The sequence below is a fragment of the Vicugna pacos genome, chromosome 14, assembly GCF_048564905.1.
Source record: "Vicugna pacos chromosome 14, VicPac4, whole genome shotgun sequence".
Lineage (NCBI taxonomy): Eukaryota > Metazoa > Chordata > Mammalia > Artiodactyla > Camelidae > Vicugna > Vicugna pacos.
In genome coordinates this window covers 142313-168644 of record NC_133000.1, presented here as the reverse complement: position 1 = coordinate 168644, position 26332 = coordinate 142313, and the positions used below count along the sequence as shown (strand labels likewise).

Sequence of the window (26332 nt, the reverse complement as noted above, 5' to 3'; positions counted from 1 at the left end):
CATGGTCTTTGTGAACAGTCAGAAGCAACTAGCACATTTGCACTCGTTCTATTTTAAGTCTCCTGGGAAGACACTTTCCCCCATCCCGATAATAACGCTGTCAGTGAGGGAAGTTGGTGGCCTGATTTGGCTCATCAACAGGTAACCTCCTTTACAAAATTCCTCCACGGAAGCCTGTTCATCCAGATCCAGGTACACACGCACACACTCACAAGAGCCAGGTGCTTCACTCGTGGCCTCCCAGCTGTCACACCTCCTCGTCCAGGTCACTGCTCTCCTGGCCTCCTAACTGCCCCACTGTGTCTGTTCTCGGTGGGCTGCTCTCCTGCTGCCCCCCTGCCCCCGGAGCCAAGGTGATCTTAACACATGACCTGGAGCAAGTCTCTGCCTTTACTAATAACCTTCGACAGCTTGGCCTGTGTTTGCAATGAAATCCAGCCTCCTTCATGAGGCCTGTGAGGCCCTACAAGGGAAGAGTCTTGCCTGCTCCTCCAGCTGCCTGCTGACCAGTCTTCCTGCTGCAGTCCACCCTCCCGCCAACCTCACCGTCCCTCCTCCTGGAATTCTCTGGGCTCGACAGCGGTGGCTCCTTCTCACTCACCTCAGAAAGGACTTTCCTGACCACCCATTTAAAGTAGGCTCACCCACTGCCCCGTCCTGAACTAAGCCTCCTTATGTTTATTAAAACCCTTACAGTATTTCTCCTGCCCCTCCACCAGAGTCCCAGGACCATGAGTCTGTCTTGTCCCTGCTGTGCTCTCAGCCTGCACAGCAGACACAGGCTGAACAGAAATCTCTCATGGCCGACAGATCTTTCATACCCCATTGACCGGCAAGGCAGTCACTTAGTATTATGGGCAGGAGTATAAACTGACACTGCTTATCTGAAAACAAATCTGGCAGTGTTTATTAAGAGCCTTCAAAATGTTCTTAATCCCTTAATTCCGTTCTGAGGAATCTTATAAAAAAAATAAGAGATGTGGTATCAGATTTAGTGACAAGATGCAGCCTTTTAAAAAAAGATGACTAGTAAGAAATAAAGGAGTCATTCAGTGGTGGGGATAATAAACTCTCAATATGGAACAGTGTTGTCATTGGAATCATGTCTTCAAGGTAAATAAAAAGGCAGAATGGAGCAGTCCCTCCAAAACCACCACTGCCAAACGGACCCTTTGGTCTGAGACCCTTTTGCCCCTTTTCTGTCTACAACTTAATAAAGCTACTTGATATATCAGTCTCATTTCTGGTTTGACTCTGTTATTTATTCATTTTATAAATACTTGAGTGTCAACTTTTTGCAAGAGTAGGTATGCACAATATGAAAGTTATTCCAGACAGAGTTCCTGCTGTGAAGAGACTTCTACTTCAAATTTAACTCCTTTCAAACTGATTCCAACCCCAAGCTAAACCATTTACAGCTTTGTGCTTCATTGACAGGCTTCTCCCACTGGCTCTGGCAGGACCAAGAGCACCTGGCCATCACAGCTGGGGGCACGCGGACAGCCCAGCAGGAGAAAGAGTGAGGATAGGTTACTCTTGGTCGCACTTTAGAAAGCATTACTATCCTGTCAAGACTGGAATGAGAAGGCTGTCATGATGCTGCCTGGAAAGGGTTCCAGTTCACTGGACATCAGATTAGTCCAATGATATTGTGGCTGAAGACAGGGATTAAAAACCTGGAGAACAGCAACATTGTTTTAACTTAAATACACACACACAATAGCACAGCATATTAAAACCTATTTACATGAAGTACACTGTACCCCAAGAAAACAGAACAGAACTCTGAGACTCCCTTTTCCTGCTCCAGAGACACAACCTGGCACGGTCAGCAGCAAGACATCCTTGTAAGTGAATGATGGAGAAGAGGTGGGGTGGGGGGCAGCCCCCACAATGGGAAAAGCTTATGGAGTGTAATTTTCAGGTTCTGGCAAATCAGTTTGTGCTGGGAGTGCCACTGATGATGGAAATGCTGTGAAAAATGCTTTCTCTAGCATGCTGCTGCTGAAAGGTGTAGCCCCCTACAGAAATTCTGAGTTAGAAATGTGGGTACATCAGATGGGAGACAAAGCAGGGATGCTGGTGAGGGAAGAGTTCAGACCGTCCACAAGAAGTAAAGTGACCAGAAAAAATTAAAAAGAAAATTGAAATCACATCTCACTTTTTTGTGTCCTATGCTCTGTGTTTTATACAAACTCAAATTAATTAGAACTCCACAATCAGGCCTGGTTTTATAAAACATCTTTCACTGGAGCTCTCAACATGGGTGTGGTTACACACGAATAAACTAAATAGAAGCACAAAATGTACAGTCAGTGCTGCAGAGCGTTTTGTAACTATCTCATAGGAAATGAATATGACATTTTAAACCATGGTGGACATCCACTGAGGCTGAATTCTGGCAAATTAAAACCCCTTTGGGCAAAGGGAGCATTTGGAGCTTTGTTTTGGAGTTGGCAGAGGGGTGGAGGGTGACCTGGGAGGAGGGAGGGCACCAGAGGATTGGCCAGGTGGTGAGCAGGAATGAGGACCTTTAAGAAGGATGCCTCAGAGGCAAACTGAGGTTGTCCAGGTTGCTGGGAAGTAAACCTGAGATCACACCCATCTCTTGCCAACGTCTTGCTGAATTAGCCTTTTTTGAGCAAGGTGACTGTGAAATAAGTTCTCCGGGGATTCACAGGGATCTCAGGGAGGCCACTGGCCTTTTAATAGGATGTGGAGGTCTGAGCAACCTTCCCTAGAGTTCAAAGGACAGGGAGACCCCAGCAGATGCCTGGATTCCTTGAGACTGTTGAACACGGGTGAGCTTTATACACACATAAACACGTCATTCTTCCTTACACCACCACCTTGAAACCCACATATGCTTAAATAAGGAGCTAGATGTATAAACGAAAATCATATACAAACAGTTAAATCTCTGCGTTACATTACAAAACACCACTGAGTATCTTTTATACAGTTCTGTCCTCTTAAATGCATTCTGACGACGTCCCCACGGCAGCACTCGCCCAGCTGGTGGCCGGCAGATGAAGAACCCCCACATGAGGCTGGGAGGCTTGGGAAGTAAGGCGGTCTCAATAATACATGTTCTTATCCCACCAGCCTGCAGAGGTGGAAAACAGCAAGTCAGAACTGCGAGTCCACTGCGGACGAGCAGCCCCTCGCGCCGTGCGCGACCTACCTCCCGGATAGAGCCGGATGAAGAGCTTCCGCGCCTCGTCGTACACCCAGATCAGGACGGCGTGCGGCGCAGCCACGAACCAGTACTGAGCCCTGGAAGCAGAGGGGCGAGTCCTGACGTCCGGGAGGCCACCTCCCTGCCTTCCTGGACACACTGCGCGGGGTCACACAGCGTAAAACTGGGCCGTGACTCCAGGAACAACGTCTGCCTTGGAAGTGGGCCATCGGGTGAGGGGAGAGGCGGGGCGGCGAGGACGGAGAACCCGTTTCCTCTTCTGAAAAGACTCGCGGTCACAGCCTCAGGCTGATACGAAGCCTGTTCCATACTACCTCTTTTGAAAGACTGGAGGGGAAAGACCCCCCGAAACCCTAATATTCATCTAGGCTGCGACAACCAGGTCGGGCGGGTTCTTCCCTCCCCGCGGGCCAAGGAAGCTCACCGGAGCGTGGTGAAGTTCAGGGCTGTGACACTCCCCAGGCCATAGGAGAGGATCAACGCGATGATAATCTGCGAGGCGATCCCCACCCAGATGACTTTATTTCTGCAGGACACATAGGAGCAGAGCCTGAATTCGCAGGCCCACACGCCCAGCAGTCAACCCTCTTGTGCTTCGGGCGTGGCCCCCATCTTCCCGGCACCAAAGGCCGAGGTTGAACCAGGAGGGTGGATGCGGGCGGTACCTGAATAGGCCCTGCTGGAAGATGGAATTCCTGCGGGTCTTCCTGATAATCAGATCTGCCAGCTGCTGGATCATGATGCCAATGAAGAAGGCGGTGTACCCCGTCCATTCTAAGTATTTCCTCTGGTAACTCGTCTGTCAACGGCCAGAGGAAGAGGAGGCTGTGAGGCCCCACATGGAAACTTCAGGGAGGTTTCAGTGCATTTCCATTAACCGTTACTCTTTTCCCCTCACCAAGATTGCGAGGGGATCACCTCCTTGCGTTTGGAAAGAAACATGTTTTTTCCTTTAGCCAGGTGAAAAGGGAAAGATGCTGACCTAGGTGATTGGGTCCAGCCCTGGAGTTACTGGCTGGTTACCCTTCCACACCAACTGCAGGGCCGGTGCAAAAAAGTGAGCTCCAGGCATCCAACTCGAGAGATTAGCTGGGCCCGGTAAAGTCAAATCGCTGTGACCAAGGGGCCCGCAAGCCCTCTTAACCGGGAAAACTGTCACCTTCTAGGTCCCTGTCCGGCCGTATGGGGAAAAGAAAGTTCCACATCTGGGGCGAGGCAGCGACAGGGGTGAAGCGGAGGAGCCGCCACAGCCCCGTCCTCACCCACTCCTCCCCACAGCCCCGCCCTCACCCACTCCTGCGCGCAGCCCCGCCCTCACCCACTCCTGCCCGCAGCCCCGCCCTCACCCACTCCTGCCCGCAGCCCCGCCCTTACCCACTCCTGCCCGTAGCTGTCTTCCAAGTCGTTCACGTAGTCCTTTTCCCACTCCACCCGGAGGTTAAGGAGGGCGCTGGGTCGGAAGCCCTCCTGTGCGTACACGGTGAAGTACACAAGGAAAGCTCCCAGGGCTTGCATGAGGCCTGGAAGAACGGGAGGGTCGACAAGGACATCAGAACTGCCCTGACCTCATTCTCCTTTGCTTCCTCCTCACATCCCCACCCGCCCAACCCACCAGGAAAAGTGAATTCTCGGGTGGCCCCTTGGGTGACAGGCGAGAAACGCCCTCTGCGTACCAATGTGCAAGTACGAGTACACGGCCAGGGGCAGGTTCACCAGTCTGTCCTTCTTCTTGTGACGAGGCTTCCTGTTCATGATGTCACTCTCAGCTTTCTCATAAGCCAGGGCGACGGAGGGGATCTAGAGAAGAGAGCCCAAGGCCTGAGCCTGAAACTCCACGCCTGCCCACCCGCTGGGGGCAGGAGGTGCAGCCGGCAGGGCCACCAGGCCGGGGTGGGGTCACAGTACTGGTCTTCCCAGGGCGGGCAGTGGGGTGTGCCGTGCGCTGAGAACTTAAGAATCTGTCTGCTCTGTGTGATCCCAGGTGCCACTGGTTCAAAACAGCGCCAGTCACATGCACTTTCCTCTCAGGGAGGCTCTCCCCTGCTGCTCTCTCCCCCTCCCCTGCCGCTGGTCCTAGTGGTTCTTGCAGGTTCCTCTCAGAGGGCAGAGAGCCTGCATCTCTAACCAGTTCCCAGGTGATGCCTGGAAGACCCACCACAGTGAGGGCCTGGAAAGTGAGCTGACTGTAGACTGTGGGGTCCTCAACTCCCTTCTAAGATAAAGATGCCTCCAGCCTCCCTGTAGTGCGGTGGTTGCCTGGGTGTTGTAGGAATGAGAAGGGGGCTCCACTGGCTCCCTGCCGCCCGTGTCAGCCAGACCCTTAAGAACGAATGCACAAAGCATTCTTAAGTGGATTCGCACTAGAGGACGTTACTGCAGGTCAACGTGAGGCCACACAGTGTGAATGACCACCACTTCTTACTGCACTTAGAAAGAGGCTTCCAGACAGATGATTCCTTAACAAGGGGCAGTTGTGGGTTATTACTTAGCCGCTGGATCCCCAGTGGCACAGGGCTGTTCTGATGAGAGCTGCATCTTCTTAAAAGAAAAGGGAGGCACATGAGCTGCAACTGACCAATGGCATTTTTTTGAAAGGTGAAGAATTCACGCCTTGAAAAGTTCATATGTACAGTGAAGTGGTTTTAATTTCCAAACATTTGACACATCTCTCTAGCCCTTTGCTTTGAAGTGTGGTTGGGGACCAGCAGATCGGTGTCACTTTAGAGCTTGTTAGAAATTCAGAACTTCAGGCCCCCTCACGCTGAGGTTTGAGAAGCACGATTTAGTCCACCTCTTGCCCCTGAAGGTTAAAAACTCTGAGACTGACACCCCGGGGAAGTTATCAGAGCCTGCTGCCTTTCCTGCTACTTACTATATCTGTGCCCAGGTCGATGAACAAGATAGTAATGGTGCCAATGGGCAGGGGCAGGCCGGCGATGATGTAGATAAGAAAGGGGCAGAGCTCAGCGATGTTCTTGGTCAGGGTGTACGCGATAGTCTTCTTCAGGTTGTCAAAGATCAGGCGGCCTAGGCAGAGACGTTTCTGCTTACAGGACTTGCCTCTGATTTCCCTGGTGCCCCAGCCAGTAGGACCACTTGAGGCCCCACTCACCTTCCTCCACCCCTGTGACTATGGACGCGAAGTTGTCATCCAGCAAGACCATGTCGGCTGCATTTTTGGCTGCGTCAGAACCTGCGATCCCCATGGCAATCCCAATGTCTGCCTTCTTTAGAGCCGGAGAGTCGTTAACTCCATCCCCCGTCACAGCGACAATAGCATCCTGTGGGGACACGTGAGGAGGTGGGTGAGCAGCTGGGGCAGGACCAACACAGTCCCCAGTGTGTCTGAGGATGCGAGGACGGCTGGGGTGGAAATGAGGCCCGTTCGGGGTTCGGGGGAAAGATTAAGATGGATCCCAGAAGCAAGACCAATGAACTCCAGACTAGATGAGCTGGATAATTAACCCAACTAGGATCCAAACTGGAGAGGAAGAAGTGAGACTGTCACTGCAGATGACACGTGGAGAATCCTGAAGATGCCACCAGAAAACCAGCAGAATGAATGATTCAGTAAAGTTGCAGAATACAAAATTAACATACAGAAATATGTGGTATATCTATGTACTAACAATGAGCTATCAGACAGAGAAATCAAGGAAACAATCTCATTAACAACTGCATCAAAAAGAATTAAATGTCTAGGCATAAATCTAACTAACTAAATCTAAGTAATCTAAATCTAACTAAAGTACTCAGAAAACTGTAAGACACTGATGAAAGAAACTGAAGGCAACACAACCAGATGGAAAGATAAACCATGTCTGTGGATTGCAAGAAGTAGTGTTGTTAAAATGACCACACTGCCCAAGGCAGTGTACAGTCAATGCAGTCCCTATCAAAATATCAATGCCATTTTTCACAGAACTAGAAGAAGTAATTATAAAACTTGTATGGAATCATAAAAGCCTCCGAGTAGGCAAAATAATCTTAAGAAAGAATAACAAAGCTACAGGATCACACTCCCTGATTTCAAACTATTCTACAAAACTACAATAATCAAAACAGTATGGTACTGGCACAAAAACAGACACATAGATCAATGGAACAGAACAGAGAGCCTGGAAATAAACCCACACTTATATGGGCAATTAATCCACAACAAAGTATCACACTTCACTGTCAGAAAGCCCCTGGGGAGCATGCTGGAGGGTCCCCTGGGGTAGAGGGTCAGCCCTGACCAGTGGCGATGTGGGGTGGTGAGGACGGTGCTAGAGCCCTGATGGGGGCCAGGGCCCAGCACAGCACTCCCCCGGGACGGGGGCAGACCTGGAAGGTCCCTGGGTGCTGTGTTCACCCACCTGCCTCTGACAGCCCTCCACGATGATCAGCTTCTGCTGGGGGGACGTCCGGGCAAAGACGATCTCCGAGTAGTTGGTTAAGAGCTCATCCAGCTGTGCTGGGCTCATGTCCTTCAGCTCCATGCCAGTCACCACGGCAGCCTTGGCATCCCTAGAAGGGCCAGGAGGAACTGGGTGAAGCCAAGGTGGAATGTGGCTGAAATGCTGTTCTGGCAGGACATGGGCGGAAGCCTCTTTGATTCTCCCTGGAAGCCAGCGTCCTGACGCCCAATACTCTAGTGGGATACCAGGGCTTACGAGTAGTGGGATACTGTGGTCTCATTTCAAGACAGCAAACTAAGCCGGACAAATAAGGCCATTTCCTGGTACCCTAACAACAGGAAAAAGCCAAGGAGCTGTTTCTTTACAGGAACAGGTGAGCGATGGTACTTCCTGGGGCAATGCTTTACTCAACAAGTAAAAGGAAGATAAAAAAAAAAACTGCCTGCTATGTTTTGGGTCTTAGAATGCAGCTTACGTCAAAACACACAGGCAACAATTCCTTGTGGTTTATTTCAGATTTATAGGGTCTACTATGCAATGTGCTATGTAGGGAGAAAGGTTCACTGAGGTCTTCTTTAAGGAAAACTATTGTGTGCTGAGTATAAAAGTAAGATTCTAAAGCCACTGATCACGCAGATCTGATGGTGCTGCCCCTGCGAAGCCTCTTCTAACAGTTTCCACAGAGCTGCTAGCAGAGCCCGGGACCCCTGACTCGTCTGCAGAGCCAGGTGCAGCCTGCCTCGTCCCCTCTGGCTGCCCCCGTGGCCCACTGGACTTCTCAGTTCTGAGCCCCCAGTCTGTGCCCGGAGCTCCCAGGTCCTGCTGCCTTTGCCCGGAACGGGACTCACTCACTCCCTTCCCTCGGCAAACACCCCACTTTTCAGCCCTCAAATCTTAGTTTGAACGTTCTTAGGTACAAGATACTGCGTGCTTTTTTCTTTACATTTTTAACGTTTTGAGCTGTTTTGGGGTCTGTTTTTTCCTATAGGTACTAAATATTGGAATTCAAGCACCTGACTCAAAGTACAGATTTTCCTATACTCTGATTTAAAAAATGGAACAGTAAGTTAAGAAGGAAAGAGTATTTCCTTTCTCCCCAGAGCTGCAAAAATAGTTTTTCTATGATCACGCAGCTGGAGTTGGTGAAGTGGGTAATGGAACACATTCACAGAAGCACCCACCCCGCTCTCCTGCGGTGACTGGTATGAAAGGTAGAATCCTACTGCTTCTAAAGCAAAACAAACAACAGAAGCTCAGAGCCTGTGTGCGCAGATGAATGCTGCTTTCGCCAAGGACAGGAGCACTCTCAGACTTCAGATACTGTCGTGCCCAGAGGCTGTTTGGCTCTGGGTCTGAACTGTGCCTTGTTGGCTGTGCTTTATTACCTACAGCTCCGTGTTCCCAAAGGGCATGCACGCTTTTGAACTAGAGGAGGTCCTCTGCTCTTTCCCCTTCACCCCCATGCGTGAAAGTCGATAAGGCCAATGAGCTTTATTTTCAAACTGAGACTTTGGAGGCTTTGACTTGTGTGAATGATCAACAGTCCAGGTGCCTGTCACCCCACTGCCAGCTCCTCGTCCCCATGTGCCTCCTTCACTGGACTTATCACATCACAATTAGCCTCCATTCTTCTGCACCTCCGGCTAGATGGAAAGTGCCCCAGGCACGGGGAGAGCGTCTGCTCTGCTCGCTGCTGCAGCTCCAGTGCCTAGGTATGCGGTGGTAGGTTTTCTAGTGACTGGAATGTAGTCGGCACCCAACAGTTGTCAGAAGAATTAACACACAAATGAATGGACAGATGACTGGACTAAAGGACCCACACGGTTAAAAGAATTAGGAGAAATAAGGAAAAACTGAGTCCTTCCTTAGGAAGCTTCCATTCTACTTACAATCCAATAAAAAAGGAAAGAAAAGTGTGCTTCCATAGCTACACACCACGAAGCCAATGGAATAAGCACTCAGGATGCACACCAGGGGAGTGCATGGAGCACAAGGGCTCTTGGCATTCCCGATCACACAGCTGCATCAGTGACAAGTAATTCCCCATAAAGTTTCTGTTTCAGCTTTCTCACTCTACATTAGGGCTCATGTTTTCAGATCTGCTTCACTGGGTTGAAATTTCATACAGGAAATGCAGAAAGGTAATTTTCACGGGATCAGTCCAGTGCCTGGCCCATATTAGGCGCTCAATAAAATTTTGAGTAATGAATGGATATATAAATTATAGCATAAACCAGCCTAGCACTACCCTGAGGGAAATGTTTGGCAAAAAGGGGCTTTGCTTCCAACAGCACCGCTCTTCAGAGGCAACAGGGCCCACGGGTAAGAGCCTGAGCTCTGTCGCGGTGGCTCCGAGCTTACCGCTGGTTAACTTGCTCCACAGCAATGTTGAGGCGCTTTGCGATGTCTTCCACGGTCTCGCTGTTGGCAGAAATGATCCCCACACTCTTGGCAATAGCTTTGGCCGTGATTGGATGATCACCCGTAACCATAATGACCTAAAACACAGTGAGAAAGGCAGGTGGACACTGAGGAAGCCAGCTGACCGGAGTAGGGACCGGAGTAGGGTCACCTACTCCACCTTGAGCACGATTAGTGACAACTGTGGTCTGCCCTCATGGGCGGTTCTTGATCTCTAGGTCAAAGAAACAAGCTGTCCTTGAAGGACACACTGGTCCCACTCGATCTGTGCTTGCTCCTGAGCTTCTGACATTTCCTCTCCTGACAGTAAATGAAGCCCTTCCCTTCGACGTAACTTTATCGGTGCAAGGGCTGGCGGGTGTCTCCTCGGGCAGATTCATGTTGCTCCGACAGTCTTGGAGTCAACGTGGTGATGGAATTCACATGGAATCTGGAAGCTGCACCTCAAGATTAAGTAATAAAACCTTTTACTGTCTCTCAAGGTCTAGGTGAGATAGGGCCACCTCATGGCACAGGGAGACAGCTTTCTCCTCACAGCAGTTACTCTTGTGGTTTATACCACACAGACACATCGTTTTGCTTTCAGGGGACAGTTACTGGAAGTATAGTAAAAGTAGAAATTAAAAAAGGGGAATTGTGGTATTTGGTTGAAGACACCTAAATACTCTCTTGGGACAAATGTTCTCAGCAAGGGACACAACGTGAACGGAGGGCTTGCTGGGTCAGGAAGATTAACTCCACCTTGATCCCTGCACTCCGGCATTTGGTGACTGCATCAGGAACCGTGGACCGAGGCGGGTCAATCATGGATAGGAGGCCCACGAAACAGAAGTTGGAGGTAGGGAAGTTCATCGCGTCTGTATCAAACAAGTAGGTTTCTGGAAACTCATCTGCTGGCAGGTAGAGATGACAGAAACCTGAAGCAGGTATGAATTGGGGAGTCAATGAAACTAGGATAAGAGATGACAAAAGAAAGAAAACACATTTTCATACACTCTCAGGCCTTTATATTGAACCAATACTTTGGTGTTTACCAGGATTATTTAATTCCTTCAGTTCCATAACACACGTTGTTTCTTGGAAAGTCATACTTCATCCAAAAATACTTTACTGTGTGCCACTGGGGTCTCTGTTGTGTTCTGGAGGTAGACCAAGAGCGAACAGCCTTTACTTCTGCAGACGTCCCACTTCAGTGGGGAGACAGAGAGATGAGACCCGGGAAAGCCTTCACCAAGGAGGTCACATGAGCTGACTCTTGAGAAAGGAGTCAGACATTTTCCAGGGGAAGAAGGGAGGACCAGGGTGGGAAACGCTTTGGTTTTTGGCAGAGAAAGCAGCGTGTGCTCCTGCACAAACTAGGGAAAGAACCTGGGGCGTCAGGGGAACACTGTGACGTTCCTCCCGGAGAGGCGGGGAGAACCGCTGGACACTCAGAGGGCATCTGCCTCTCGCAGGTCAAGGGAGGAGGGATTCCTTTAGAATCCCTTAGTCGGGTGCGACACCCAAGGTTGCGTTACTTTCTCAACTGCTTTTACATCAAATTTATTCTCAGCGTGGCACTCTGCTTTACACATTTCACGTTTCAGCAAAACACAGGCTTTGGGAGGTCAACTGACCGTGGGGTTCCTAGAGCATCTGGTCAGAAGGGTCGCGGCCCCGCCTTGAAAAGGTCGCCTGGTGCTGTGGGTTATTTAAGGCTTGCGTCCAGCTTCATCACCTCATTTACACATTTTACTTGCTTTACAAACTCAAATATCCCTTAGAAACACACATTCCACAGATTCCATCTCTACTGGCAAGAACTGTCATGATGTTTAATGAGCCTTGCCATCAACTCTGAACTCCTGGCACCTTGAGTTCTGCAGCTCAGAGGTGCCATTCTGTCAACCCTGGTCCTCATGACAGCGTATCTCATGACACCACACACAGGTCCTGCCACCATGGCTGTGCATCCACGGATCCTCCCACCTTTAACATCCCATCTCAGATACTGGCAGTAATTTTTCCTGATTACTAAGCAGGAAAAGTCAACATTTTTGAAAACTTACTTTTCCCCTCTAAGTAGTTGCTAAGTCCTACCAGTTCTGCCTCCACAGTCTTATTGGGTCAAATTTCCCCCCTCTTCCACCTGAGGGGGGACAGCACCTCCTGCTGAGACCCACACCTCTCCTCTCCCTCCTGCCGCCAAGGACAATCCTCTAGGAAACACTAGCTCCCAAAAAGCCTTTCATGGCTCTGCACTGACTGCAGAGCGAAGCCCCAGCCCCTCCCGCTGCAGCCACCCCACGTCACCACCGCCAGCTCCCTTTCCCAGGGTGGCGCCCCCTCACCTAGCCATCCCAGCCATTTCCACCTCTGTACTTCAGCTACATTGTCCCCCCACCTCCCTTCAAGTGTCGTCACTCAAGGACCAGATTGAAATGTAGCTCCTCCCCTCAAACCTCCCCAGATTTTCCTGGTGGGGAAGTGACCCCACCCTCCCTGGTGATATCAGATGGACGGTCTTTCTTGTTTGCTCTCCATGCTCCTTTCTGTGGTTCGAGTGGATGCCAGTGCTCCTCTGCTACATCACGACCCCAAGGGATAGAGCCTCGGGTAAGGGGTCGGGGGCTCACCCAGCACGCGCTCCCCCAGGCCTCCCAGCTCCATGTATGCTGTGTGGAAGGCCTCGGCGGTGCTCTGTTCCAGAGGCTGCTCCTGGCCGTGGACCATGATGGTGCTGCATTTCTCCAGGACCCGCTCAGGGGCCCCTTTCATCACCAGGAGGAAACGCTTGTCGTCGGGGTCGTCTGTCTCGTGTATGGAGAGCTGTGAGGGAGGAGCCGAACGTGTTAAGTACTGCGTGTCCCTGGCATCGAATGTGATACCGTCTGGACTCGCAACGGCCTGAATCGTAGATGTTTTAATCAGCAATACAATAGCATTAGTGACACCCCTTTCTCTGCAGGCCTACTTGTCCTCCTGTGTAAGGAGGGGAGCGTTCTCTGCAGGCAAGCTCCTTCTTTCTTCCTCGGGCCCCAGTTATGTGCAGAGATCTGGACTCCATCCCGGCCCAGAAGGATGCCCTGAGTTTGAATCCAAACTAAGTGCAGCTTGTTTCTCAAACACAAACTGGCAGCTTTACTGAGGCCAGATGTGACTGTCAGCTTGCGAAGCCGTCTGCCTTGAACAAGCTCTCCTGGGGTGACTGTGGGGCAGGAGGGCTGTGAGCCTGCCTGTCTCACCTGCTACTGTGAGAGCGGCCTTCAGACCCCACCAGCCCGAGCTCAGGCGCGCTGTGGGCCTCCCTGTCTCCATGTTGGGCCAGCTTTACTGGATGCGGAGAGGGCAGGGGGTGGGGGGCTCTCATCACAGGCCTCTGGTAAGTAGCAGGTATCACAACTTCACTGTCAATACCCTTTGACCTAACAATTCTGCTTCTGGATTCATCACATAAGACAGGCAGGAAAAATGTGAAAAAATGCACAGATGATAATAAAGTGGCTAAGTCTCATGTAGCCCTGGCTGCGTACCGGGGGCTCTTCCAAGCCCATGAAAGGAATCTTAGGAGCTTTGATTGTGGGAGAGAACGAGTAAGCTGCAAACAAAAATTCTACCATTTTGGGGTTATCATTTGATTCCAAATCAGTAGTTTTTAGAATTTTGGATATCAGAGATAAGTACAAAAAAAATGTAGAGGGCAAACATAGGCTGCAGCCTTTTTTTGTACAGCCAAGTAAAGACAGTAGAAAACCCACTAATTAAACAGACTGAAAACCCCCCATCATTTTCTCAAAGGTAGGGCATTTTAACACTCAAAGTAGGAATAATAAACACAGTTATTGCGTGTGCCATTCTGAGTGCTCAAAAATTAAATGGACTCATTTAATTCTCAAAACTATGGCTGTGGGTACCATTATCATCACCTTTTACAAGGGAGGACTCTGAGATGTGGAGAGGTTCAGTGACTTGTGCGAGGTCACCACTAACAGGAGGCTGAGCTGGGATTTGAATTCAAGCCCCAGAGTTCCTGTCCTAACCATGCAGGACAAAAAGGACAATCTTTTGAATTCATCTCTACGCAAAACTTTATAAAATATTGTCCTAGTTTTCCAATTTGCCATAAAGTATGGAAATTATTTTCATGGACCATGTCAGTTTGGGGAGTTGCTGTTCTAAGACCAATAAGACACAGACTTTCCACCCTGCTTCCTTTGGTTGAACGACCCCTCAGAAGCCTTCCACGGTCAGGACATCGCATCATCTTATTTAGGTGGAGTGTTGCTCGTGTGTGGATACAAAACAGCACTAGCAGGGTCCAGAGGCTCTTTGGCCTCTTCTGCAGGAACCCCTCTCCTTTCTAGCCCAGCTCTGTCTCCTTCAACGTTTTGTACGTGAGGCCTCACAGAACCTGCTTTTCCTCACTTCTCACATGATGAGGAAAGTCTTCTCTGGAGGAGATGGAGCCGCAGCACGCGTCTGCGTCTTGTTCCTGACTGGAAGGTCATCTGACCTGGTTCTGAAGAGCACGGACTCCTGGCTCTGGCCCTCCTGCCTGCAGACAGCGCTGGGCGCCGCCCCCCCCCCCCCACCTGCTGAGCTGTGCGAAGTGAGGGGCTCAGGACATGTGGGAATTGGCCCATGACACCTACCACTGCTGCTGTCACTTCAGAACCGTCACTCATTCTATTTCCACTCTTGTTTTGAACAGAGGTCTGATTTCCTCTGTATCTTACATCATGCATTTTGTTAGTCCTCTGCTTTGCTAACCACAATTCTTTATGGGTCAATTATCCACAATACAGTTACTTTCCAATCCTAAGTTCTTTCCAAAAAAATGTGTGGGTAGTCACCAGAAACTTGGTCATCCTATTTGCATAACTGACTGCTATGCCAAGACCAAGTCACGACACTCCGCTGTCAGCTTTGGAGTCTACGGGGAACCCCACCTGAAGCAGACCCTGGGCTACAGACTGTCCTGTGTCCTAACATGAGATAAGACGGTCGACTGCCGGCCACCCAGGCATGAGGGGAAACGGGGCCCTGTGCACTGCTGGAGGCGGAGCTGGAAAGCTCTTCACGAAGGGCAAGCCTTGCTCACATGGCCTGAAGCAAACCGCCCTGCCTCTGTGTCGTGGCATGAAAAGCACACACTCAGAAGTCAAACAGACGTGTGAGACTGCTCACATCCACGCGTCCTGTCGCCTCTCCCATTGGCTGGGGTCGCTTCGCCCTCCCGCACAGGCGTCTTGTGAGGGTCCAGGGCCTGGCACAGAGGCAGGTGTGGTGCTGCTCTCCCCTCTCCCCACCTTTCCCTCGTCCTTCGGGACGAGGTGGCTGTCCCTCACTTGTGCCAAGGTCACCCAGCGGGCTGGTGGTGTGTGCGCATGCTGAGAGTGGGGGTCACACAGGTGGCTCATTCACGGGAACAGCCAGGCCCAGGCAGGATCTGCGCCTTACTTCAACTCCTCCACTTAGGTCAGGGAAACCTGTTCTGGGTTTGCCAGATGCCCAGACCCTGCCTTCCTGAGGACTAGTTTTGAAGTCAAGTGCTATTCAAAACACAGATTCACCAAAGGACATGTACAGGCAGACATGCTGCTCTGGTGTTGATAGCGATTCAGGTGTGAGGAAAACTCACCTGAAATTTGTTGGTTGAGTTGAAAGGGATTTCAGCTACTTTGCGGTTTCTTTCTCTAACTTCCATCACATCACCCAAAATCACCTCTGAGAATTTCAGAAGAGCCGACTCTGAGGCGTCTCCAACCACAACTTTCTGCGAACCGGAAGGGATAAACACTTTCAGCACACAATCTGGTTCTTGGTGATTATTTTCCAGGACCCAGCATGTAACCCAAGCCTCCTTTCCACCTAGAGAGAGAGCAATCACACCACAGTCAGTGACTGACTAAGACCACGGTGATGCTGACTGCAGGGTGCTGCCACCTGCTGGCACCAGGGAAGCTCAGAGCTCTCTGAGAGCTGGAAGTTTTCATGAAAAATGCAGTTACGAACTGTATCTTGAAAGACAGGTGAGTTACCTATAGACAGAGAAGCAGAAGAAAGCCTTCTAGGAACCAGAATGCTGCGAAGGAAGGCACGCAGTGGGGAAGTTCTGTAGTGAGAGCTGGAGACACAGGTGGATGTGGAGGGTGTGCTGGAGGCCCCTGAAAGGCAGGCTGAAGGCTACACTTGAGAAGCAGAAAACAGAGAAGCGTGGGCAGTTTCTGAGCAAAGTTAGGTGAAGCAGGTCATCAATGTAGTATTTAAGGAAAGACTGGGGGAGACAGAAACTGGAATCATGGAGGCCAATTAAGAGGTTTAAGACAATTATTTAGAAACAAGGTACTAGCGATAACAGAAATGTATAATGACAGATATTTTGAAACAAGAATGATAGGACTTGGTGATTCATTAGCTATTTGGAAAGGAGAAAGGTAAAGATGGCTTCAAAATATTTGGGCCTGGGTGACAAGTAAAATGATTCTGCCATAGAAAAACAGAAAATTTGGGACAAGATATTAATGTGGAGCCAGTCTGGGTACAGGTGGAAGGGCCCAAGTATAATCTGTTGAGAGTCTAACATTCACACTTCCAGGTGGAAACTCACAGCTATCTGGAGACCCATGGAGTTTGGGTGAGAAATCAGAACTGGAGACAAGGATTTGAAAGATAGAGACAGAGAAGTGACTGGCCAAAAGGAGAATTAGAGGGGGCTGATAGAGAAAGAAAAGCAAACAGAAAACATAAGAAAGTAAGAGTCAATGAAGGAAACAGATGGTATGTGGAAAAGCCAGGAGAACACAGCCTAGCAACTCACTGAGAGGGACAGAGGCAAGGAGGAGGACGGAGGGGAGGGGAGAGTTTGTGTTTGGAAGTGCAGCTACACACCAGAGCTCCGAGAGGACGGTGCTCTGAGGCCACTCCTTCTATTTCCATCCCATTATGTTTGAACTGCTGAATGGCACTTGCATAATAAAGAAACTTTGATTATATCTTCTAGGCTAGTAAAGAAGTTAGGAAAGTAACTTAAAGGCACATTCACTTTCTGGAATGAAACAGAATTTTCAAAAGGCCTAAATGAACATTTAGAGGACTCTTAGATTTCTCAGAGCAAGTTACAGTGAAAGAAGTTTCCTGCAGGTCTCATGATTAGACTTGCTCTTACAGTTCAGACTTTACTCAGTTGGAGAGATTAAGTCAAGCACCAAGTCAGAACAGAGAAAGGCTGTGACGGATGACCACACGTGCGGACCCTTCACCTTCATGACGGGGACGCTCTCCTGGCCGGGTCTGAACTCAGCTCGGTTGCACAGTGTTATTATCTTCGACAAGGAGGCCCAGGTTGCAGAGCTTTGGTCGAAGGCTTGATCTGGAAGCAGAAAGACAGCGATGCCGAGGATGCTGGGCGTGCCGGTCATGAGCAGCACTGCTCAGCCCAGCCAGGCCGCGGACCAGCATGGTCTGTGCGGCTCAGCCCCTCTGCGAGTCCCCAGCGGGGCGCAGACAGGACGCGCCAGGAAACTCACTCGAATGGGCTTCACTAGTGTCCGCCACAAAGACCTGGTTGTCGAACCACAGGTGGGCCACGGTCATCCTGTTCTGGGTCAGAGTCCCCGTCTTGTCCGAGCAGATGATGGAGGTGGATCCCAGCGTCTCCACCGCCTCCAGGTTCTTCACCAGGCAGTTCTTCTTGGCCATCCGCTTTGCAGTCAGGGACAAGGCCACCTAGGCAGCAGAGAGAGAGAGACAGAGAGAAGGAGGCTTTAAGAAAAATCGAGTTCAAACATGAAGAAACAGAGCTGGACTCGTTCCAGGTCCAGTTCCAGATGCAGTGAAGCTTCAGAACCAGAGGCTGATAAACCACAGAGTGCCCTTCTTTTATTAAATATGGGACCCTTTTTTGGTCCCTTTACCCCTTGAGGAAGTGATCCTGAGGGGCCTGCAGACAGCAAAGCCAGGCGAGGTCACTGCCACCAACGCTCGGGAGTCACCACCAAGGGGCTTTGGCTGCCGAGCACCTGTGGCTTGCAAGCAAGACTGTGGGAGGTGGACTTTGACCTTGGGGCCAAAGAGCTTGCCCCCGGGGGCTCACTTGTTTCTTTGGGGAAATCAAGAGCTCACTTTAAGAGCTCCAGATTATAAAGATTCTTAGCTCCCTCTCAACTCCCCATGTCTCAAAGGGTTCTTTTGGCCCCAATTTCATCAAATTACTATCTGCTGGAGTCAGGGGAGCCCTGGGGTCAACAACTTCTCTCCGTCCTTGCTCAGGACAATACCAAGCTGCCTTCATCTGGAACTGAAAAGACGAATCCCTCTTCTGGGGCCTCCACAGCAGAGGCGGGGGCGGGGCCCTGTGTGCAAGGATGAGTTAGGCTCTCCCTACAGAGGGAGACGTAGAGCTGAAACTGGGGGAGGGGGCAAGCAGGAAAGGGCTGAACTGCTCTGCAGGAACACGGGTGTGTGTGTGTGTCTGTGTGTATGTGTGTGTGTGTGTCTGAGAGAGGGAAGAGAAAAGAGGTAAAAAATGTGCCTAAATTCTTCAGTTGCAGGAAATGCCAAAGAAATTATTGTTTTCCTTTAAGAACTGTGGAAACATGGGGAAGGTGTGGGGCTTCTAGAAAATCTGTAAATGGTGCTTTGAGACTGTCTTATCCAGCTCTTAAGGGGCAAAGTATCATCCATAATCTGCAAATGGATCTCCTGAAAGTGAAAATATAAGGTTTTCAAGGGCAAAGCATTCACATGTTAACATCTCAACTCCTTTGTCCCCCTAAGAAGCAGCCCATCCTGAACGGCCTGCGGTTGTCCCTGACAGCGTGAACTCGGCTGTGCAGGGGCTCGCCCAGCACAGCAGAACTGCCCGTGTTAGCAGGGTCAGGGTGCGGCCACCAGCAGCACAGACTCACAGTGACAGTGGCCAGGAGACCTTCAGGCACATTGGCCACAATGATGCCAATGAGGAAGATGATGGAGTCCAGGACCTGATACTTCATGGACACCGCGATGATGAAGAAAAGGACACCAATGGACACGGCCACTCCTGCCACAATGTGAACAAAGTGCTGGATCTCGATGGCAATGGGTGTCTTTACATTCGTGACTGTTGAAGCCAGCGAGGCGATCTGCCCGATGACAGTACGGTCACCCGTGTTGATGACCATGCCAGTCGCCGTGCCTACAGGTGGAGCAGACATTTTATTGCAGGGTCCTCAGCTAGGCCCTCTCTTTGGTGGCTTATGTGGTCAATCAGCACGTGAAATTACAAAGGTCAAATTCCAGGCTCTTCAATTCATGTTTTCTCTCGGGAAAGCTTTGTAGCAAGACATGGTAAACAGACAAAACCATAAAGCCTAAAGAGGGAGAAGTGGTATGGGTGAAACGTGCAGCCCTCCAGCGGCGGGACTTACCTTCCAGACAGGTGGTCGAGAAGAAGCTGATGTTCTTTGTTTCCAGGGGGTTCTCGTGTGTAAACTCGCAGGAGCGGGGCTGGGGCTCAGACTCCCCAGTGAGAGATGAGTTATCTACCTAGAAATTTGGAAGAAAGTTCAAGAGTAGGCACCTGTTCTCTGCCCTCTTACACTGAGACCTGGAAAGACAAAAGCACGCTCCGCAGGACGTCCCGTGGTACCCACCTTACACCCCTGAGCAGACAGCAGCCTGATGTCCGCAGGGATCTGGTCTCCTCCTTTAATCTCCACTATGTCGCCCACCACCAGCTGCTCTGCTGGAATTGTCTTCTTCTCTGAGTCTCGAATGACAAGAGCTTGCTGGGAAAGAAAACCACGACCCACATCTCAGATTCCCTCCTGGGATGATGCTGACCTCCGCCACCCTCACCAAATCCACAGACTGAGGTACTGGAACCCACAGCTGTCAGAATGGCAAAAAATGAAACAAAGACTTTTACTTTGGGCCTGAAGACCCTAAGAACTATTTTTTCTTGAGTTGGAGCTCATAGAGATAGTCTTGGAACCAGAAAATGCTGCTATGGGCAGATATAGCAAAGCGACAGCCCTGGGCCTGACGGAGAGGGAAACAGTTAAGGATGAGTGGTCCTGGCTGGGATGTCCAGGAAGAATCCTGGAGGTTAAGCCACAGGGTTTAATAATCTTACTCAGGTTAGGAAAACTTTAATGGAGTGGGAGATGGACCTCCACTTGGTAGCACAAAAGATTCCACCCAGAGTCCCTCCACTGGCAGCTCTGTGGCCTGGGACAGCGCAGCCTTCTTGCAGCACTGACAGTGCAGGTGCTCGGTCTCCCTGGAGGACACCTCCTGGGTTCGGGTGGGGGGAGGGGTGCCGGGGCCTCCCACGCTGAGAACGTCTCGGGGCAACACGCAGTGAGGCTCGGAAATGGGAGTAAACGTGGTCACAGGTAAAGAATCGACCTCCTTGGCTGCCAGCGAACACTCCTGAACCACAGGAGTTCGTTCTCGGAACCGCCTCAACCTCTTTTGTCTTAGCGGCTCTCCAGCGCTGAGGAGCAGCGACGGGAGATGCTGTGGTGCCTAATGATTCTGTCCTGCTTTACTTCTGAGTGAGCATTTTCCTCCCTCTTACCTCTTTGGTCATCTGAAGACCCTGGGAGGAAACAGCGGTTCACAGAGATTAGGCCTCTTGCTCAAGACCTCTCAGACAGCAAAGACGGGGCCAGGGCCTGAGCACAACCCTCTGCCTCTCAGGCCCCACGCTCCTCCTCGCCAGGTGCTTGCTCACCCGACGTCTCGCAGACACCGGAGAGGGGTGGTGCCACTCACCTGTGGAATCATCTTATGGAAGCTGGCCATGATGTTGGTGCTTTTGGCCTCTTGGTAATAAGCAAAGATCCCTGTTAGAATAACCACCAGGGCAAGCACGGAGCCCAAGTACACCTGGGTGAGGAGGACAGGTGTCAGTCAGAAAAGCAAGCATCAGGAATGAGCCAGATCCTAGGGCCGGGGCCCCACGGGACAGTGAGAGATGACAGTTGTATCTAATTAAATGGCGAAGAATAAGTGACATGGCTGTGCAATCTGTCACCCCAGTAAGACCCCGGGCGCCCCGGCAGTCCTTCCCCACTCCAGCCCCAGCCTTGGCCACCACCAATCTGCTTTCTGGACCCAGGGTCCATCTCCTCTGGACACTTCCTGTCAATGGTCCGAACACTATGTGCCTGCTGCACCTGGCTTCTCTTTCTCAGCATCATGTTGGCCAGTTCAGTTTTGTGGTTTAGTGCTCAGTTCGAAGCAGGCACAGATGCTCTCCATGGTAAAGGGAGAGTCAGCTGCGAGGAGAGAAGGCCCATGGATACTTCACATGGATATCGATATTTTTCTTCACTTAGGAACTTACAGCGTACCTCTCTCTTCCTTAAAAATTCATGCTCATACTGCCTCTGACACATCAGAAAGTCAGACAGAATTTCTGTCTTAACACTGGGAAATGACTGATTTTCCCAAACCCATGCAGTGGCTGATCCGCGGCAGCCCCTTGACTCCAGCCCAGGATGCGGCCCATGGAATGAGGCCTGCTCCCCCGCCAGCAGCAAAGCCAGGAAGGAGTCCCTATGTCTTACGTTGTCCAGGGAGGAGGCCTTATTGTTGGAGTACTGGATCCCATAGGCGATCCAGCAGAGGACGGCCCCTATCCACAGCAGGATGGAGAATCCCCCCACCATCTGCTTCAGGAACTTGACAATCTCCGGAGTCTCCTTGGGAGGGGTGAGGGCATTGGGCCCATTGCGAACCAGGAGCTCAGCAGCCCGGGCGCTGGAGAGACCCTGAGAAAGCCGACCCAAAGAAATAGGAATTAGATATTTCTCCCCCGGGTGGGACATCACACTTCTGCAGTTGTGGGTGGTGGTCACTACATCCGACTTCAATCACTGAGCCCTCCAGGGAGCCTCCTCTGGTCAGAATCCATCATTCTCTCAGCATATCCTTCAAACCTTCCACACGCCATCTGGGTGGAACAGAGTGGGTGTTATGACACCCCCCTACACACCTGCATCCCCACCCAACTGCTTACTCCTCAAGCCCCGGCATCGCCACTCCTCCCCGCCCCTCACTGCAGCCCAATGGGTCACAGAGTAGGTACCTTCGTTGACTTGAACAGATGTATCCAAATCTGACGTTAAGACATCAAAACTTTTGAAATTTGAGTTTGAATCCTCAAAAGGAAGCAGAGCTTCCACGGTGGGGATTTTGTGAGACACACCAGGTGCCCTGCCACCACCCTTCCTTCTCAGGCCGGGCTTGGAGAAGACCCTCATACTTCCTGGGCACAGGGTTTAAAAGCAACCTCTGACCATGACAGCAAGGAAGTGTCTGAACCTTTGGGGCTCCCACAGCTTTCCGACAGTCACAGAGACCCCTCAATGACCCAGCGCAGGCTCAGCAGGGGGCTCGGCCGGCTCTGGAGGCTGCCCCCTTCCGCACGGCGGTGGGCACGGGGGATTCTCACAGCTGCAGCCGCAGGCCACTCATCCTGGAGGTGCTGTGTTCTGGACCCCCACCCTCCACAGCCTTCTCCTTTGTATAGCCACGGGGATTCTCTCCCATCATGAGTTCTCTGATGACTTACCGTAGTGATGTTTGTACCATATTTCATTTCCAGTTCCTCACTGCTGAGTTTGTGGTCATCCTGAATCCCATGAAAGGAAGAACAGCGTGAATTAGATAATTCCGAAAGACTGAAACTCGAAGCCTTGGCAAACCCACGAAAGCTGGGAGTGGCACTGAGGATGGGAGAGGGGACAGGAAGTGTGGTGAAAAGAAAGAAGCCTTTGTGCCAGGTAGCTGCAAGAGGAAAGAACCCTGCTGCAGGAGAGGTCACTGGCCAGGGGGTTTCTGGCCACCCCTGAAGAGTTCAGACTCAATTTGCCATCTGCCATGTAGCAGCTGTCTTTAGTTTTTATGAACAAAGCAACGCATTTCACTTCAGTCTGATCTTCAGCACATGCAAATCCTAGCACACCTGCTGTCCAGGCACTCTGATCTAGACACTTAACTCGGACGCGAATTCTGGTTAGGGTGAGGAGCAGTGCGTTCTGACAGCTCTCCCCGAAGCAGCACTCTCGGGGTAGGCCGTCTGGGAGGGAGAAGTCGGCCTTTCCTTATTCCAGTCCTTAAGACTCAGTTCACAGTCAGAGAAACCCTGCAGATTAAGAACTTGCCAAATAAATACCAGGAGGGCCCACACTTACTGATTTTGCCACAGAATCATTAGACTAAAGCAGAGGTTCTCAACCTTGGCATTATTGACATTTTGGGCCAATAGATTCTGTTGTGAGCTTCCACCCACCAGCACCCTCCCTTGAGAAGGGATAACCATGAATGTCTCCAGACATTCCTAAATGTCCCCTGGGAACAAAATCCTCCTCTCTTCTCTGGGCTAAAGGACTAGAAACCTCTCCCTATAGCAGAAAACCCAGGGGTGAGCCTTCCTCACCCCACCGAGAAAACCCAGCACTCAGGATAAACCCTGATTGTCCGAAACAAAAACTGATATTGTGATTGGCACCAGAACATCTCTTTTCTTAAGAACATGCAAAAGAGTTTCGTGCCCTCGCCTCAGCCGGACCTGCTGTGCCTGTCCACCCACTGTACCAACACCAGCTGCCCGTGATAGTTCTGGGGGGTCAAAGGTTAAGATGCAGTTCTGGGCACACCATGCCAGGTTCTGGGAAAACAAAAAGTAACAGGTGGTTGGAGCCGTTGCTTTCACGGATGGACCTCAGACTTTCAGTGGCCTGTACTGCGACACCCTTCTCCCGTTAGCCTGGCTCCGGGAGGGGAGCAGGGCAGGTTGTGAGTGTGGATGCTGCCAGGACAGCGCAGGGAAGTACCAAGTGGCTCAGGCTTGTGTCTTCAGAAGCCAGGGGCACTGCGCTTCTCATCCAGGTTCTAATTTGCTGGAGGGGTCAGGATGTGAGCGCGCACCCCTGTACGTGTCACAGATTACAGGATTCTTGTGAGAAGGATGTGAAAAAAGAGGGAAAGAAAATGTTTCCCTCTCAGCGAGGAAGCAAGGGATCACTCTGGCCAGTACAGTGGAAGTTACTTCTCTATATTCTACACCTTCATAAAATGCTCAGATCTCAAGGGAGATTCTCATTACAATTAACAAGCATATGAGAGAATGGATATATATTCATGTTATAAATAGCAATTTCAAGTAAGACTAGCTATGTCTTCACTCCTGCATACTGGAGACACACAGGAAACAAGGGTGACTACCACCGTCTGGTGCCGTGTGGAGTCTATCTCCTGCTTTCTTTCACTTAATCCTCTTAACGATTCTAAGAGGTAAATACCATTTTTAATTCCAGTTTTTCAGCATAGGAAACTGAGCTTCCGTCAAACTGGGATTTGAATTCAGGCCAGTCCACTTCCAGGTCTTAAATATGTGTGGACACATGCCTAGTGGTGTGCCACTAACCATTTCACGAGCTCTCCAGGAAAAACAAATAAAAAGCTCTGATCTGTAGCGTCTGTCGATTTCTCACCGTAGCCACACTTCAAGTTACCAACACAATATTAGTCAGCTTGCCAAATTCCTGAATATTTAACTGGGGGCTCTCTAGCACACGTGAGCCCACCCCACCAGCTGCTCAAAGAATCACAGCCTCAAAGTCTTCAGTGAAGTGCAGGGCCAGTCTAGCACCATCGTAGACTCAGCGTGGAAGCCTCCCGTTTGTGCTCCTGAGATGTGATCTGTCACGTTGCAGGTCTCGGCTGGCCAGCTTTAACAAGCCCCAAGTTCGTCCTTAGTGGTAATGGTGTTGCCCATCCACAAAGCACTTTAGTCACAACATGCGCTTACTCTTATCCCACTTTCCCCCCTCACACACCCACGCAAAGTGTTCATTTCCCATTTTACGTAAAGAGAATGGAGCTTCAGTGAACTTGGGTAGTCTGCTCCCAGTCACAGATCAGTCCTGGAGAACTGTAACCTCAGTTGAGCCTAAGGTTGTCTGAATCCAAGCCCAACATTCTCACCACTGAAATTCTTTCTTGTGGGGCAAATAAACCCAGAAACCCAGCAAGGTTTAGTGCTTTCAGTTTTCCTCCTGGGTGGTTCTGGCTAAAATAGTTTAATCTTATCAGCTAAAATCTGGCAAGTGGTTACTTATATCTCAATGCAGCCACCAGGAGGGAGAGAGGTCTGGGCCGCGCCTGCAGGGACTGGAATCAGAGCCTCATCCCTTGGGTTCTCCCTGGGCGTGCCTGCCGCCCGAATGCAGGAATCTTTATAGAGGGCCTGACCCACGGGCAGATAGTATCACATCATTTTTTTTTTCCAGCAAGGAAACAAATCTCAGGGATTTTCGCATTCTTGAGACTGATTTTTCTTTTTTAAGAGGTGGGTTGCGGGGGCACTCAGGGGGAGGGCAGGGCTTAGCGGCACCCCTCTGGCTTAGGGACCAAATCAACTGACCAGATCAAGTTCCTTCTTAAGCTCCTCTTTCTGCTGATCCTTCCTGAGCTCCCAGCGGTTCTTTCTCAGGCCCCTGTGCTTGCCCTTGTCATCCCCCCTGTCTGTTTTCTCCACATCGTTCCTTCCACTGAGCTCCACGGAGTAAATTTCCGTTTTCTGAAAGAGAAGGAGATCCGAGGTGGGTTTTCTGAAGAGGCGCAGCGGGCCCACCACTTAGGGATCAACAGGGGAGGGCAGTCCTCCCCCTGTCCCTCCTCTGGAGGAGTGGAGAGCGGCTCTCCGCCTCACCTGCAAACAGCAGCTCCGCGCGCCGGCCTTTCCCCTCCGGCCCTCCGCTGGAGGGCAGGCTGGGTGGGCACAGGCGTCTCCCCAGGGCACCCCTCCCTGGGGTGGGGGCGTTACTTCCCTCAACTCGACAAGATCCCTCCAAGAGGTGGCAGGGTCTCCGTGTTCCCCACAGGGCTCACCACGAGTGCCCCGTTTCAAGGGCTGGGGTACCTACTGACCCCTGGAACTCAGTGGCCAAGGCGGCTTGAAGACCACAGCGCGCCGCGTAGTCGCCAGCCCAGCGCCACCCTCCGTATCGGAGCTGCCCCCGGACCCCTGGCGCCCCCTCCCCGCGTTCGGGTTCGGGTCTTTACCCGGCCAGCCCTGCGTTCCCCGCACAGGCGCTTCGGGAGAGAAGCTGAGCGGAGGTCGGGGGTGGCCGGGGGAGCGCGGAGCGGAGCGGCCCTGCCCCTCCCCTGGCCCCGCGCGTCGGCTTCGCGCCGCGCCGCACGCACCTGGCTCATGGCGCGGGCGGGGGCCCGGTCGGGCGGGGGTCCGGGCACGCGGCGGGGTCCGGCGGCGGCCGAGGCTGGCGGCGGGGTCCTCGCTCCTCCGGCCGAGCGCCAGCCCAGCCCGGGAGGCTGC

At 51.3% G+C, this 26332-nt stretch overlaps 1 protein-coding gene across 2 annotated transcripts; it reads right to left on the bottom strand.

The window, feature by feature from the left end:
• Positions 1 to 1240: 1240 nt before the first annotated feature.
• Positions 1241 to 26332, bottom strand: ATP12A (ATPase H+/K+ transporting non-gastric alpha2 subunit). Of its 2 annotated transcripts, XM_072975911.1 has the most exons (23): positions 26203 to 26332; positions 25421 to 25576; positions 22565 to 22624; positions 21558 to 21761; positions 20761 to 20874; positions 19635 to 19769; positions 19410 to 19527; positions 18909 to 19177; positions 17529 to 17727; positions 17262 to 17371; positions 15641 to 15775; positions 12636 to 12828; positions 10762 to 10937; positions 9961 to 10097; positions 7558 to 7708; positions 6312 to 6480; positions 6072 to 6226; positions 4873 to 4996; positions 4574 to 4719; positions 3865 to 3998; positions 3624 to 3725; positions 3185 to 3276; positions 1241 to 3106 (listed from the first exon to the last, which is right to left on the bottom strand). In XM_072975911.1, the coding sequence occupies exons 1-23, from the start codon at positions 26209 to 26211 to the stop codon at positions 3078 to 3080; spliced, it is 3117 nt and encodes a 1038-aa protein (XP_072832012.1). In that variant the 5' UTR covers positions 26212 to 26332; the 3' UTR covers positions 1241 to 3077. The 2 variants fall into 2 exon arrangements, with proteins under 2 accessions (XP_072832012.1, XP_072832013.1); XM_072975912.1 differs by lacking the exons at positions 3624 to 3725; positions 3865 to 3998; positions 4574 to 4719; positions 4873 to 4996.